Consider the following 17,438-nt stretch of genomic DNA (forward strand, 5'->3'; position numbering starts at 1 on the left):
CAACTTTTTTCTCCTGAGAAAAGACCCCAATAACCTCACATTTCCTCTAAATTTTCAGAAGAGACAATGTTGATACTTAAATGAAACAAGCTGAGAGCTCCATTAAGGCTTCTAAACTCTCAGGTTAATGCCTGGGCATTCTTACCTCTCTCTTTTGAGTGAATGGCTGACGTACTGGCCATTGGTGGATCCATGCTGGTTGATGGTTTTGAGGGGAACGGGGGAGGGGGAGGACAGGTCCAGACCCCGGTGACCATTACTGGTCCCGCTGTTCTCCTCCTTCACATGGCTGTTTGTCACCTCTTTCCACAGCTGCTGGAGTTCAGCTGGAATCATGCCTGCCACAAACAAATTGGATAATTAAATCAACTAACAGCTAATCTGGTTCTACTCGTGGCATAATTAAATAAAAAACAAGGGCTCAGTAAACAAAAGGGGGGCATTAATTATTCCACTACAGGCTGATATGCAGCGCTTGCCCTCTCTCGCACTCTCTCTCTCTCTTTTTCCATCCATGCTATGCAAAGCATGTTTGTGTACAAAATTTCCCTGGCATTCACGCACATTTCATGCTTGAAGTAAATAATTAACATACAGACAAGGCATGAAATCTGAATAATCACCATTATTCCTCTGACAAGGAAGTCAGGCAGCTCTCTCTCTCTCTCTCTCACACACACACACACACACACACACACACACACACACACACACACACACACACACACACAAAACAAGACCACAAAAACATCTCTCTCTGAGAGAAAGTGAAAGAACGAACAAGCCCCCAGGGTAATACTCTCGAAAGCATGTTAATGTGCAAAATGCTTAAAGTTTTGCACCGCCTCCAATTGACACAGACAACTTAAACCTAATTTAACAAGTCAAGCACACTGCGGCTCATATGTCCTTTGAAAAAAAGATAAGTGGGAAGAAAAAGTGCTTGAAGACAAGATGTTGTCTCAATTCTGTGACAGGCGCACAAACACTAAGATACACACCCACAGAAACATAAACACACAGTGTTTTGTGTTTCTTTAGCTGACTGTACGGCACAGCGCAAGTAAGTAAGGGCTAACAACGAAATTAGCCCACCTGAGTGCCCATTGTCTTGAAGGACCTTCGTTACATTAAAAAGTGTTAACAAGTACCCATAAATACACCTCTGAAACTGTGGGGGAATTCACTAAGAATGAATTGCGCTAAGTAAAAGCGCTATTTATTTGCACATGCTGTTTAGCGCCCGATTCACTAAAGGAATTATACAGATCGGGCAACCCACAAAACCTGTGCTGAATGCAGTTTGCACGGTGCAATTCCGATCTTGCGGGTCAGTTTCGAGTGCTATATTACAGAGGATGCTGCAGATCACCACGACCTGAAACACTCTTCTGGAACTGTATTGCATCATTTCACTTCAGTGATCCAGACACCTTAATCCTCTTTTTAACATGACGAAACAGCACTTGACTGTACACGTGCATCTGTATACATGCCAGATTATAACGCTCTTTTTAAATGAATTGCTACTGCAATGATCGATAGAAAATATACACAAACATCTCTTTTTATCTAAAATTCAGTTAACCTCCTGATTTCAACAGGCAGTAATAACGTGATGCAAACTGCACCGGGCAAATAGCAGAGTTTTGTTAATAAAGCGCAATCTATAATGAGTCAACTTTACATAGAAATGAGGCATGTTGGGGGCCTGGGTAGCTCAGTAAGCAAAGACGCTGACTACCACACCTTGAGTCGCAAGTTCGAATCCAGGGCGTGCTGAGTGACTCCAGTCAGGCTTCCTAAGCAACCAATTGGCCCGGTTGCTAGTGTGGGTAGAGTCACATTGGGTTAACTTCCTTGTGGTCGCTATAATGTGGTTCTCGGTGGGGCGCATGGTGACTTGTGCATGGGTGCCGCGGAATGGCTGTCTCAGACGCGAAGGCAATTTCAGCGCTGACTGCGCCAGCTTCAACTAAATTGCAAGTAGTTAGTGAATAAGTCGAAGGTTTTGCGCTGATATACCACATGTAAAAGTGGTGCGACTGTTTAGAGAATTCACCCGTGTTTATGCGTCGCATAGTGATAAAACTGGATCACTGCATTATACAGTAGTCAACAATGCTGTCTGTGTCTGCAATGAAAACCGCCGCTGTGTTGCGCCTTCGATTGACGGACATTCTCGTTTCTATTATTTACATGCTACAATGCTACTCCAGCCGCTATATTTTCCCTGTGCATTTAAAAAAAAAAAAAAAGACAAATTATTTAACTGCTGTGGATTTTAAATGCTATCTACTGCATAACTTCTGGCCTTTATATCGAAGCCAGTTCGGGATGATTTTGGTGTCTGGCCTAATTGAAATATTTTTGTTTGTACATATTGTAAACGCAGCAGTAACATTACGTATAAATTGTTTCACTATTTTAAAACAGCCCGAAGTATTTATGTTGAAAATTAAGCGGGACACAAATAAATTAACCCATTTCACCACTGCTGAATTTTAGTCTCTGATTGGTCTGTAAGTGAACAAATGGAACTTGAACACATCCATTGCAGTTAGTTTACAACAAGTTCTTCGTATGTTCTGTGAAATTAAACACGAAGGCACTTTTGGTTGGTGGTGGGGGATCAATTGTTTAACATCACAATTAAATCGATTTTCAAAATGAGCGCAAGCAAATGGAGAGCAATTTATGGTCTTGGTTATCATCATGGATATCGTCTCCTTGTTTTCCCTTCCTCCCCCTCCTCACTCTCTCATTCTCTATCCCCCTTTCATAATAATTCTCTTTACAGATACCAGAAGTGGCCTCTTTCAAGTGCTCCGCTGTAATACATGCGAGAATCGCTTAGTCCTAATTTATTCCTGTTGTGGCAAAATAACAGTGAGGTGAAGACTCGATACGATCAGCAGAAAATATTTTTAATTTGATAAGATACTAAAGATTTTAATTATGCCAGTAATGGAGAACAGTAAGCTAATGAGGCGGCTAAGACTCCAGAGAGAGACAGACAAAGAGACAGAGAGAGAGAGACACTAAAAACTGTGAAATGAGTCTGGTAGAACTGCCATAAATTCACACAAGATCGTTTGCATATAAAAGAGCCAGCAGAAATTATTGCAGGACGAATCAATAACCTTCCCATGTGCCACGTGGCATCTTTTGCTTCCTTGGGCACATCATGGGCTTTTTTGCTTGTTTTAACATCCTAGCGGAGTGGCATTCACGCATTATTTTAAAAGCGAACCGCATTGAAACCATTTAATGTCGACTATGCCATCTCAGGGTGAAGGGTAGAGGGCCACTTGTTTTTTGTCTTTGCGCTTGTCATTGTGAGGGAGGGAAAAGTTGTCTGTGTGGTTTTGAGATAGAAGGTCACAATGCTGGTGATTGTTTTGGGTTTGGACATCGACGGGAACAATCATTTTCCCCCCACTTGGAGCACAGTGACAGTGTGTGATGTATTTTTAGCCGATGTGCTTGACAGGGCGGCCCACTCTCCCTCAATTACCCACAAGTCCAGGTGACCCCAACACCACTGTTTACTGAAACGAATCCAAGCTGGAGGAAGGGGGGAGGCTGATGAGAGGGATAACCGAGTGGGACTAAGCTGTCTTTTTGTGTCTGAAACCCACCATAAACCTTCCCCTTTTTTCTGCAGGTCCATCTAGGTCTCTCTTTTCCTCACGCATCAATGTGTATATCTATCCTCTTTCCACCCCTTTTCTCCAGTAAAACCAACAAATATGTCACCAAAAATTATCTCCGTATATCTCCACATAACCTTTCTACCAATCAGACAAAGCTCACAACATTATCGCCATTTAGTAACAGGTGATGGATGTGATGTCTCGCAGATAAAACCTAACATTAAAAAAAGTTATTTTTCCTTAAATCCATCTTACAAACTCCAGATCGCTTTATCAGCCCTGAAGTCATTTTTCAGCACCACGCCTCCTCTCATTAAAAGCCAAAGATACACACTCGCGCTTTTAAAAAATGGATGTCATTGAGACGTTTGACTGATGGCCGGCAAAGCAACTCAATTTTTACCGCAGCAGGTAGCAGCGACGCCCAGACAGGGGCCCTGAACTCCTGCTTCAACCTTTTCCTGTCCTTGTACCCCTGTACCCTGGTGACCGTGCTCGAGCAAGCGGAAAGTTGATTTAAGGTTCACAACCACATTAGTTGAGGCCCATCATCAGCCTGATAAAAAATGGTGCAGCGGAAACCACTGCCTGCGTCTTTTGCAACGAGACTGCCACCGCACCACTGGGGGCAAACTGACACTACTATTATTTTATTGTTCTGTGAGGCAGAGCTCTTCCCTCTCTTCTGTTAAAGGGGTTATTATCACTGGGGCCCTTGATATGCAGCCCTTAGGCCTAAAATATGTTTCTCCGTAATGCTACAGAAGCTATTAAACAGTGCCACACTGCCAGCCAATCAATCAATGCCAGTGAGGCTGGATGAGGGGCCGAAGTCCCCTGATGGGCTCCGCACACAGATCGCACTTCATGCCTGGTCACATTCGCTTGTTTCATATTAGCAGCAAATTTGTCTTGTTGGTGTCCTGTGGCCCTTGACTGGACAACTTAACTAATGTGCAGCTGGGGATGAGAATGAACTCTAGCTAAGGGAGATCAAGAGGGACACCGAGGAGCTGGAAGATAGGGACACACACACATCTGGCAGCTACACCAACGTAGACAACAAACAGAGGCCACACATGACTAAATACGGCTGTCACTCCACTTTGGAGTGCTTAATCCCATATTATACACACTAAATATAGTTATTTACAGAAGTGAAACTGCATTCTACAATCAAATTGCGGCAGATTTGAAAAAATAAATCAAATTAATCAGCGTAGTATGTACAGAACCAAACTGAACTAGTACATGTCTTCACCAATGTTGGGTAAGTTACCCGTGTTGTGTAAGTTACTCAAAAAACTAATCCATTAAAGATTGCTAACTGCTTCACTAAAGTTGTAATGAGATTACTATTTACATTATCAAAAAAGTAATCACATTACTAATTACTTTTAGACCCCGTTTACACCTGGTATTTAGATGCATTTTTGGTGATCCTATCACATGTGGTCAGTGCTAAATACAGGTCTAAACGGGGTCTAAAACGTTTTGTGATGGGATCACAAAAAAGACATACAAATGTGGTCAAAAACGCATATGTCTCATTACATTTGAGGTGTGAACGCTAATCAGTCCTGTATGCGTCCTGGCAGCAGCGAAGCACCACCCCTCACCAGTCAATCAACCGCTGAGCTAAAAGAAGAGTTTAAACTTTGTCGGTTACAAGGAAATTTACGTAATTTATTTAAAAGGAAATAATTGTCAGATCAGAAAATTTACATACGCATACAGTACATTTGTGATACATAAACCAACAATACAACTTCACAGATCTTCTTCAGTATGTCTGAAATCAACATGTAGGGACACCTATGAGAAGCATGAACATCTGCAGCTCAGGTTAATACAGGTAATCCACTAAAATAATGGACTATTCTACTCGAAATATTGTTTTTGAGCTAAGATTAAAATTTCAGCTCCATCTGGGAGAAATAGCACAGCAGTTCCCCCCCCCCGCCGCTTTCTTTGTCTTTTCTGACTTTGTTGTCATTTATTATCATGCCGTAATGTATGCCGTTATGAAACAGAGTCCCTTCCCTCCGAATCTGATCATAACTGGTCACAGGATACACATTTAAGTGACCAGGTGTAAACAGCGATGTGTCTTGTCTGACCACATGTGATCGGACCACCCAAGATGGATCTTCATTAGAGGTGTAAACGTGGTCATAAGTTATTTTCTGAAAATCCTTTTCAAAGACAAGAAATTCAAAGAAATGTTTGTCTACACACACCTTTCAGCTTTTACAGAAATGCAAACGAATGTCCATATGAACATTATCATGTTTTAAATGTATTTTACATATATATTTTAAAAATGTAATGTGTAGTTACACTACTTTTGACAAAGTAATTAGATTAACTAAATACTTTGTAATCAGATTACCCAACACTAGACTTGACTCATTTGCATGAAACAGACAACTTGCTCTAGTGGCAACCCATACTGTCCATTGCAGTCCAGAGAGAGCATGCTGTTTAAAAGCAGAGCAGAAACATAACACAGCACGTGTTTCGTCAGCGGTTCACTAAAAATTGCAGACAATGTGGTAATAATTTTCCAGTTCTTACTTTGCTATTTACTATTACTTTGGTCAAAAATAGCTAATGCTAAAATTTAAACCGTTGGCATCCAGCAAGATGCCAAAATGTTGCCAAGATTATCATTGTGAATTATTGTGAGTTCAAAAGTGACTCCTGTATTCAATAAACACACAGAACGTCAGTTTAGGCGATTCACTCCATCATTCAAAGATGTTGTCACTAAATGTCTAAAGTAAGAGGCCATAAATACTATTTGGCAAAAGAAACATCTTTCTCTACATCTCTTGAAAATTCATCCATTCTGTTCTCTTTCTCTCTATAGAGTACATACCATTAAGTCCACTGGTGTTTCACTCTATGGATCCCATTTTGAGATATTTATCTCCTCCAAGACAATTCATACAGACTTTGGTTGACCCTCTCCAAAACTTTAAACATTAAAGAGCCCATATTATGCTCATTTACAGGTTCATAATTTTATTTTGGGGGTCTACTAGAATAGGTTTACATACTTTAATGTTCATAAAACACATTATTTTTCTCATACTGTACATTGCTGCAGCACCTCTTTTCACCCTGTCTGAAACGCTCTGTTGTAGCGCCTGTCTCTTTAAAGCCCCACTTTCTGAAAAGCCCAGTCTGCTCTGATTGGTCAGCTGGCCCAGTCTGTTGTGATAGGTCAACCATTTAGAGCATGTGTCGGAAATGTTACGTCCCTTATCATAACCGAGTTTCAGCTCCCGAGTCTTCCTGAGCAGCGCATTCCTGAGGCAGGCATTATGCAAATGTGTTACATAATGACGTAGCTATGTCACAGAAGTAATGGCTGGACTGCAAACCAGGCGTTTCAAGCAGTTCAGGAGCAGTGTTTTCTTTGGGAGAGAGAAACTCCCTTTGGCGTGGATTTTGTGCTTTGTAACTTTGCAGACCTTTTACATGCACAAACAGCTATATTACACAATAAAGGAAAGGCAAAATCCCCAATAGCATAATAGGGCCTCTTTAATCTAAAAACAAAAAATGAACCACCCGCTGGAGTGATCCAAACTGATTTTTTTCCCCAAAACTTTCAAATATGACAGACTAAAACACATTGTTTTGATTGAAGTCTCCTATGTCTCCGTTGTGCCAAAGAGCTTGTTTGCATACTCGTAAACAATTTTTTAAATCGTGTAGAAAATGACTGGATGTGCCTGAACATCAAACGTGATGCGGTAAAATATTTTTATGCAAACATTAAAGTCAAAGAGTCTAATAAATAAGCCAATTTCAGACTGTGTCGCTGGCCAAGTAATCTTCCTTAGTTGCTTGCCCAAGCGCATAATCACCACACACACACACACACACACACACACACACACACACACAAAAAGGTAACATAAGTTATCATGCAACTGTTAACTACTTAGCTAACTACTGAATATTGTAGATTACATCTTCTGAATGGAAAACAGGGTTGCTAAAGCATGAAAGAATGTAGTGGAGTGTGAAAGAAAAAAAGGTCATCAATAACTTTTAACAGTGAAGCAGAAAATGTGGAGGAAACACACACACACACACACACACAAACATTCTGATAAGTGTTTTAACTGCTGTCTTACATTTAACGACCAATAAGATTCAAGAAATCCACTATAGAATGTTAAAGTTACTCAACCAGGTTTATTCATATTTTAGACTAATGCTAGAACTAGACTAACCAGTTCTAAGCAAGGACATTAGCTACCCTTCACTGAAAACAATAGGCATATCTTATATGCATACAGCATCCTGTGTACCATGTTTACTGCTATGATATTACATTTCACAACGGCTTTGAACACGGCTCATCCAATCCAAATTTAGAGTTGTAACTATCAGTTTTAGAAATTATATTACATGTCTTTCATATATGTCCTTGGATTGGGCATTACATGCTTGCAATGTTCCCTGATTAACAACTGCTCTGTCGTTTAATCACTTAGAAGAAATGCAATTGTCCTCTACAGGCATCTCAAAGACGGCCACCTATCTGATTCTAGCCTGTGGCTTCGCATTGCATCTCTCAGCCCAGGGCAACGTGAGTATTTGGAGTGGCTCAGCTTTCTGACTATGCCTTGATCAAACAATAACAAGACTGAACAAACACAGTTTGTATTTGCGTGTTACCCAAGAACCCCCTTCCCCCCCACCTTTATATGCTCTTATCTTGTTATGGGCATGTTTGTCTTAGCCGACGAGAGTACAGTCAGCTTTCGAAAGAAAGAATACATATCTCAAAACAAAACCGATATGAATGCCAGTCTTTGTCATTCTGTTTCTGCTCCTTAAGTAAATATGACAGGAAAATAAAGCAATACACCTTCTGGAAAAAACCTTTTGACTCACTGACTGCTTGCGAAGTGATTAATCTTTGTGACTAGTGGGTTGAGTTTTGAAAACAATGGCACTTGTATGTTTAAGGGTTGACGGGGAGCCAACATAAGATAATAGAGATAACAGAGATGTATAAAAAGGATGCAATGGAGTGGATATATAGGGGGTATATGTTGCAGTGGTGAAGAGTGAGTGTCTTAATAGACATGGTCTTGTTTTAAAAGAGAACATCACAATTGACAGTGTAGGGCAAAGAAAGTGTAAAGGACTATTCAAACTGAACAAATTTTAGCCAACATATTTAGAATTTTTTTTACGTCATCATTAAACGGTGTTCGCAATCCATTTTACTTCCATAATGTTCAAATTGAATTAGTAATTTTATTCAACGGGAATTGATTGCAATGTAAAAAGTAGACACTGAATGACAAGTGGTCAGAAGAGGCAGATTACTAAGATAACGAAGAAAAGCATTTTTTGTCTTTGGAAATCACATGCATTAATGTACATATTCACAATGAAATCACAAATGTATATTAAGACAATAAATAGGGGCACAAAACAAAGCATCCATAGTTCCCACTTTACATCGAGTATATGAATTCGCCCTATGACGAAGCTAAAGCTTTTCACTCACTCTGTGGGAAAAAAAATTAATAACTCACCAACCAATACAATATATTTCACCTTGTGTTCAGAACCACCATTCCAAATAAAGTCAAGTTCTTGATATTTTAAGTCTCTGAGTAGAACAATGGTAGCGATAATTGTAAAAAAAAAAAAAAAAACGTAGGCAAAAAACAGGAATATTTTCACATTTTTGCAAAATGACAGAATAGTAGTGGACAGGAAAATATTTTTCTTTTTTGTGAACATTTGTTTCGCGCTCAGTTTGAATAATTTTTGGTGCAAAAAATCACTGATTTGCTGCATCACTCTTGGTATAAAGAATAATAATTAAGGGGTGAGAAGTTTACAGCTCATAACACTAAAGGCTGGTGTATGTTTGAGTACTCACCCTGAGTGAGGGAGTGGAGAGGCAGAGTCTGGTTGGGCTGGATGGACAGCAGCCCTTGTCTTTGCAGACCAAGAAGATGCTGCTGCTGTAGCTGCTGAACCTGGAGGAGCTGCTGCTGGAATGCCAACTGCTGTGCAGACACCTGCGAGAGAGACAGAGAGATGAAAGGTCTACACATCATCCTCACACAATTGTCAACACATACACAAACATACTTATTCACTCTAATAAAAAAACAGGCACACACACAAACAGCGCAGACAGGTACATTCCCACATTGCCTTCCCCTCCTAAATAACAAGGAGTTGGGGAGGCTCGTGACAAATAATGAAATGTTGTTAATCATTCCTAATAAGAGCAACAGGATTTTAATTATGTCCATTAATAACTCCACAAACAAGGCCTGAGAGGAACTCCTTAATATTCAGCAGCATTCAAATTCAGAGCCAAGGGAGCCAATCACTGGTCTCCTTTGTGATGTAATGGATCAACCATCCAACAAGAGGACAGCTGAGCATGGCTGCGCTGATACAATCACAGTCAATACATAATGTTAAAATATTGCAATTCTGTTTATATATATATATATATATATATATATATATATATATATATATATATATATATATATATACACACACACACACACACACACACACACACACACACACACACACAGGCAGCCAAAAGTACTTCAATTCACCAAAGTGGCATTCAACTGATCACAAAGTAAAGTCAGGACATTACTGATGTAAAAAAAACAGCACCATCACTATTTGAAAAAAGTCATTTTTGATCAAATCTAGACAGACCCCATTTCCAGCAGCCATCACACCAACACCTTATCCTTGAGTAATCATGCTAAATTGCTAATTTGGTACTAGAAAATCACTTGCCATTATATCAAACACAGTTGAAAGCTATTTGGTTTGTTAAATGAATCTTAACATTGCCTTTGTGTTTGTTTTTGGGTTGCCAGAGTATGCAATTGACTGGCATGTCTTAAGGTCAATATTAGGTCAAAAATGGCAAAAAAGAAATGTCATTCTCTTGAAACTCATCAGTCAATCATTGTTTTGAGGAATGAAGGCTATATAATGCTTGAAATTGCCAAAAAAAAAAAAAAGAAATGAAGATTTCATACAAAGCTTTACACTACAGTCTTCAAAGACAAAGGATAACTGGCTCTAACAAGGACAGAAAGAGATGTGGAAGGCCATATGTACAACTAAACAAGAGGATAAGTACAGATAATTGGAAAAGAGTGTTATGGATTTTAACCCCATTGAGCTTTTGTGGTATCAACTAGACTGTAAGGTGCGTGAGAAGTGCCCGACAAGACAGCCACATCTATGGCAAATGCTACAGGAAGCGTGGGGTGAAATGTCACCTGAGTATCTGGACAAACTGACAGCTAGAATGTCAAGGATCTGCAAAGCTGTCATTGCTGCACGTGGAGGATTTTTTGATGAGAACTCTTTGAAATAGTTTAATTTTTTTCAAATTGTAATGGTCATTTTTCACGTTATTAATGTCCTGACTATACATTGTGTTCAGTTGAATGCCACTTTGGTGAATAAAAGCACCAACTTCTTTCCATAAGAGCAAAATCCATACATTATTCCAAAATTTTGGCTACCAGTGTACGTATATATATATATATATATATATATATATATATATATATATATATACACACACACACACACACACACACACACACCGATCAGCCACAACATTAAAACCACCTGCCTAATATTGTGTACGTCCCACTCGTGCCGCCAAAACAGTGCCAGCCAGAATCTCAGAATAACACTCTGAAATGCTATTCTTCTCACCACAATTGTACAGAGTGGTTATCTGAGTTACCGTAGACTTTGTCAGTTCGAACCAGTCTGGCCGTTCTCTGTTGACCTCTCTCATCAACAAGGCGTTTCCATCAACAGAACTGCCGCTCACTGGACGTTTTTTGTTTTTGGCACCATTCTGAGTAAATTCTAGAGACTGTTGTGCGTGAAAATCCCAGGAGATCAGCAGATACAGAAAAACTCAAACCAGCCTATCTGGCACGGAATAGAGTGTATAGATAAAGGAGGGTGGAGGAATGTTGAGGGGTGTTTGGCGTAAGAACTGGGGGAGTTTTGGGAGGAAGAATGGGGAAAAGTAGATTATAAAAGGGAAAGGGAAATATGGAAGAGAGAGAGAGAGGGTGTTGAAAGACAGAAGGAGAGGGAGGGATGACAAACAAATTGCTGCATAATCAGAACGATAAATGTGAGGAAATGATCTAATTTCCCTGATTGTCCCTCAGTCAAAACAAATTTGCGATGTTGCGGGGATACAGTGGGCTACTGAACCCTCCCATTGACCCCTCTCAAAACTAACACTGTTGTTTATGACCCCCTCATTGCATTATGACAGCTCTGTGACAACAGTTAATCGTCCGTCATAATCACTGGAAGATTACTTTGAATGTTTCTGATAGATTTGCGGCGGAGATCTGCATCGTGAGGGTTGTGTATGCAATGTGTGCGTGTTTGTGCATTAAAGCACAAGCGTGGCTTTGCCAAGCTGTGAACCGCACCCTCTTCCCAAACACAGGATGCTTCACTTTGCGTTTACTTCTCCAAACAGGGGGCATACAAAAAAGGTCCCGCAGCACAGCCGTGGACAGGTCAACCTTTAGACCCACAACACATCTGAAACAGCCTGATAAAGCATTCCCTCTCTCTTTCTCCTTTCTCTTTTATGGTCCACCCATCCTCATCTGCCTGTCAAAGGTCTGTTCCTTTATCTGAAATCCGCCCTTTCTCTCTATCACCCTGTACTCCCCTACAGCCCATATCCACCTCTACATCCTGATCACGAGGCTTTGTTTGTACAAATACTTTGTTCGTAACATCAATAATCTAAGCTGTGGTGCAGGGGTAGCACACATGCTTGCGACATACAAGAACTGGGGTGCCATCACAGAGACATAGGTTTGAATCTGGCCTGCATAACGTCCTAATTCTATTACTTTTGTCTCTCCCATCACTCATCTGACAATTAAAGGGAAAAAGCCCATAAGTAATGATTAAAAAAATGCAACTGATAAATAAACTGACTGGATGAGACTAGGGATGGGCGATAGGATGATGTAATCGGACATCGACAGTATCTTACAAAGATCCCGATGCCGACTGCGACACTCACTGACAGACGATGATCGCCACAATATCGGTAAAATGGCAAAACCAAGGGTCTGGGAAGTCACCAAATATATGAAATAGTAGGCCAGGGTGTGAAACTAGCACCTGCCAAATGCGAGGAGGCTAAATCCAGTTCGCAAGTTCCTCATCCAAATGCAGGTATTTCGTACGCAGGTAATTTTGCTCATCTATCCGCAACAGGCGGGTGACCTGTAAGACGTCTCGGAGTGACACGTGACAAGAAATGCTGTTAGACACAAAGACACGTGGTTGAAGAAACACACTTTATTATATTTTTAAGAACAGACGAAAGAAAAGCTGTCAGTGCTCATGTCTGATTCGCTGTTTGATCAGAGGCATGCAGCACAAGCCTGTCTTGTGGAACACAGGCATGTAGGCATGCAGCGCAAGCCTGTCTCGTTGAACATGTGCATATAAAGCGTTATCACTTTTCTTTCCAAGTATAATGTCGTCTATGAGAATGCTGCAAATTATCTCCAATCATCTCAGGAGGTGCTGTGAGTTTAGTTTGCTTTAATTTCCAAGGAGCAGTTCACGGTTAACATGCATTGTAAAAGCAGCTCTGCAGGTTCAGTAATATATATCTTTGTATTGTAGAAACAAAGACGAAAGTGATTAAATTATAAAATAATACGACACGTTCACCCTGAACTTAAAATTTAGTTCTATTTTATTTCTTTAGGCAGCATTAGGACGAGATGGAATGATAATTCGATAAGAACACAAATTTGGCAGCATTATTTTGGGAACACAAGGGAATTTATTAGGCTTATTATGATTATTATTATTATTATCTTTAAATTTATAATTAACTTTTGTTCTTAATTTGTAGGCTATTAATAATTTTCCACCTGTTGTCGTTGACGGACACTTGCATGATGGCAAATGGGGCCGTTGCAGACAGTAAATGTTTGGATTTGATTATTAGAGCCCGACCGATATGGGATTTTTGAGACCGATACTGATTTTAGAGGGGGAAAATTCACAGATTACCGCTATGGTGGCCGATATAGTTCATTTTTAGCTGGAATGAAAACAGGCCTTTTCTATGTGGATTGTGCACCGATATCAGGTTATATAAGATTTTTTGGTTACTTTGTTATTTTTATTGCTTTTTTCTATTAGTTCAATCTGCATTTTGAATTTAGAAATGTCTTAAGTTTTTTGTGTTTCAATAAATGACTTAAATTTTTGAAGCAAAATAAATAAAGCAAATATATTCACCGACCCTCGGCAGGGGAATGACGATGTAATTGGATATCACAATATTTTTTAAGTGATTATCGATAAAATATTTTTTACATATCACCCAGCCCTAGATGAGACTGAAATGTTACTGTTGATTATTTGTTTTTCATTGTAAGATCATGATAGTGAAAAGTGGTATTTTATAATATTAGTATGATAGTAATGGTAATTTTTTTTTCCAGCAACACAGCCGTGGATATATCAGCAAAAAAAGGTTGTTCCCGAAAGTCGAAAGTCGAAAAAACATAAACAAAAACAAAAAATTAGGCAGCAAGCGGAGCGAAAAGTAGCGATAATTCATACAATAATAATAATAATATCACTACAAAAAGAAGACAACAGGAGGGATATTTTCTCTATTTCACGAATATTTGTTTTGCTATTAGTGTTAATAGTTTTGCTCAAAAAAATCACTTCACATTACAGCGCTGCTTTTGGTATGAATAGGACAATAACGGGGAGAGAAGTGTAAAGATCACAGCACTGAAATTTGTTCCATTTTGATAAAATTGATAACAAAAAACTAAACTAAAAAATCTTTTGAAAACATTTATAAGGAATCATGTACAAAAATGATCAAGGACATTTATTAAGATAGTAAATAGGGTCAAGTTTAATGTTGTCTGTAAAAAACAAAAACTTCCATACTCTGAACATCATATTCATCCATATGCTCTGTCATCCTGATGGAGGTTGCTCGAGCTCTTCCTCCACTCACGAGCGTTAACCTAACACCGGCCGGCCTGGTGCAGCCAACGGGAGGTTAACTCGGAGTGGCACGCGAGAACAGAGCAGATGACAACATGATACAGACTGATCCTGGCAGGCCCCTTTAATGCCTCGCCTCCAATCTGAAGTAAAAAATCTTTGAAAACCTATGAAATTTTGTTGTCTTTTAAATAAAAGAGGCACAAAGCAGCAGCGGGGGTTTATTGTCTGACCCCCGTGGGGGGAGTTGCTGCAACAATTCGTATTCCATCTTTTGATGGCTGCGCGAGTAAGCCGAAGGAGGGGGAGAGGGAGCTAGCGCGTAAAAAACACAAGCAGACGGAGGAGAGCCTCTTGAGGGCTGCATCAAATTCCTGTGATCATACATAATACTCTTTAAAACGTTGTTTTTCTTCCCTCGTTCGTCACGTTCTATTCAGCTGATCAATTGTTTTTCCTTTTGACGGTGCCACCCTCCTTCTTTCACCCCCTCTGTTCTCAAGTCCCCTTCCCCTCATCTGTCCTTCTGACATGAGAGAGAGGGAGTGAGAACGAAAGAATGACAGCTTCTGTCAGAGGCAAGGGAAACAGTCCCGTTGCGTTGATTTATGTAGGCAGCGCACCACAACTTGTCCAAACCGAAGCCCCCAGTTCATTAATTAGCGAGCTGTGGGACTTTGAAGTAAGTGTGTATGCGTTTGTGTGTAAGCTTTATAACATTTGGCTTAATTTCTATGCTCTCGCTCTCTCCTGTAGCAGTATGAAGCTCTCGGAGGGGAAGTCAAAAAGTTAAACTCTGTCTTTGAACTGCTTCTGACTGAGCAATAATCGCCTCTTTTGTCCCGAGTATCGCTGTATCCGGCCGTCATTAGAGCAGCCAGAAACAGCTGGTCAGATGGCCTTAAAACGAAGGAAGAGAGACAGAGAAACAGCCAGCACACGTCAGATATCATACAAATATGTGTTGCCGTATTTCTGTTATAGGGGGGAAAAGACAGACAGACAGACAGAAAGATAGATAGATAAACAGATAGATTTGTTACAACAAAAACTTGAATTAAAATGAAAGACATAGCTTTTGTCGCTTGTCGTTTTATCATGTTAGGACAGAGTTTTAGGGTGTAGAAATACAAGAGCAGGAAACAATTCTTCCCATTGTCAGAACTCGAAATAAGATGACACAGAGGGGTTGGAATGATTTTGCTTTTGTATTAGTGCTGGTGGGAAACAGCTGCTGGATGCACTGGGGGCAGGTAATGAATACCAGGCCGCAAGTGTGTGTGTGTGTGTGTGTGTGTGTGTGTGTATAAAGTGATGCAGTCAGCATACCTCTTTACTCTGCTGCTTGCTGCCATGCTGCTGTTGGATGAGCTGAAGGTGGAGTTGTTCTTGCTGTTTCTTATAGAACTCCTGCAGTTGCTGCTGCAAAGTCACACAGAGTCATACATTAGCCTATAACCTGTATTTTATACAGTGGTTGCATTTTACTCTGTTATGATTGGCTAAAATATTTATATATAAAATAACACTAAAAACACTCCTGGCAAGTTGCTGAATACTGAATAGTTGTTGAAATATTAACACAGGTGGTCTTATGTTAATTTACTCATGGTAGACGTAAAGAATATGACAATTTCTGTACGATTTTTTTCTTGCAAGTACTTTAGTAATGTACTTTTCTGACATTTGGTACAGTAGCACTACTTGTATTGCTTTCTCACTTGGAATAATGCATCTGCTTTATTATTCTCATTTGTGAATCATTTAGGCCTACAATAAAGCAATGAGGCCTTAAAGGAATATTCCGGGTTTAATACAAGTTAAGCTCAATTGACAGCATTTGTGGTATGATGTTGACTACCACAAAAATGTATATTAACTTGCCCTTCTTTTAAAAAAAAAAAAAAAAAAGCAAAAATCGGGGTTAAGGTGAGGCACTTAATATGGAAGTGAATGGGGGACAATTTTTAAACATAAAAATACTCACTTTTTCAAAAGTATAGCAACAAGACAAACAATATGCATGTAAACATGATTTTAGTGTGATAAAATCCCTTACTAACCTTTTCTGTGTAAAGTTAGAGCCAATTTTACAACTTTGTTGCCATGACGATGTAATGTCAACAAACCCTAAAACCCTTAAATGACTGTAAAAATGACAATTTAAACAACTTTACAGCTAAAATACATGTGTTTTAACAGATTAATGTCAGTGCTTTTATACAATTATAAGCTTAAAATTTCTGCCTTTAAACCATACACAAACTAGCCACATTCACTTCCATTGTAAGTGCCTCACTGCACTGGAAATTTGCATTGTGAATGCTACAGTATATCGACATAGTAGATCAAAGTCATATTTCAAAATAAATCATACATGTAACTTTTCACACAGTCACTGTTCAACTTTCACAACTTCCTGAGAATCAGGAAGTCTGTACCGTTATAGATTTAGCGTGGAGGGCTATATGATGCATAATCCGAAAATGTGGAATTCTTATGTTTGAGTCATGTGTCAGATTTACCGGTTATTTGGCAAACAAATCGCAATTGTTAGCCATACATATTGAGCAACAGTTGAATGGGAGGTTTGTACTGTATGTACTGACGTACCTGATGTAATCTTGGGGCATGATTTTGCTAATTATATATTTCTAACAATAAAAAGTAGCTATAGTTCTAGCTCTAAAA

The 17,438-nt window shown here is 39.5% G+C and overlaps 1 protein-coding gene across 14 annotated transcripts in view; it reads right to left on the reverse strand.

Annotated features, from left to right (window-relative positions):
* The window catches only part of LOC127449108 (forkhead box protein P1-B), a 258,227-nt gene that overhangs the window by 35,331 nt on the left and 205,458 nt on the right, over positions 1-17,438 (reverse strand). For 13 of the 14 annotated variants that reach the window (XR_007898662.1, XM_051712285.1, XM_051712284.1 and 10 more), the window contains 3 exons: positions 16,077-16,169; positions 9,580-9,721; positions 146-338 (listed from right to left, as the gene is read on the reverse strand). Coding sequence is in view for 13 of the 14 variants with exons in the window: in XM_051712285.1 (XP_051568245.1) it covers positions 146-338; positions 9,580-9,721; positions 16,077-16,169 (428 nt within the window). In the remaining variant the exon portion in view is untranslated. The remainder of the gene's footprint in view (positions 1-145; positions 339-9,579; positions 9,722-16,076; positions 16,170-17,438) is intronic. The other variant, XM_051712289.1, reaches the window with a different exon arrangement.

Source organism: Myxocyprinus asiaticus, chromosome 12 (assembly GCF_019703515.2).
Source record: "Myxocyprinus asiaticus isolate MX2 ecotype Aquarium Trade chromosome 12, UBuf_Myxa_2, whole genome shotgun sequence".
Classification (NCBI taxonomy): Eukaryota; Metazoa; Chordata; class Actinopteri; order Cypriniformes; family Catostomidae; genus Myxocyprinus; species Myxocyprinus asiaticus.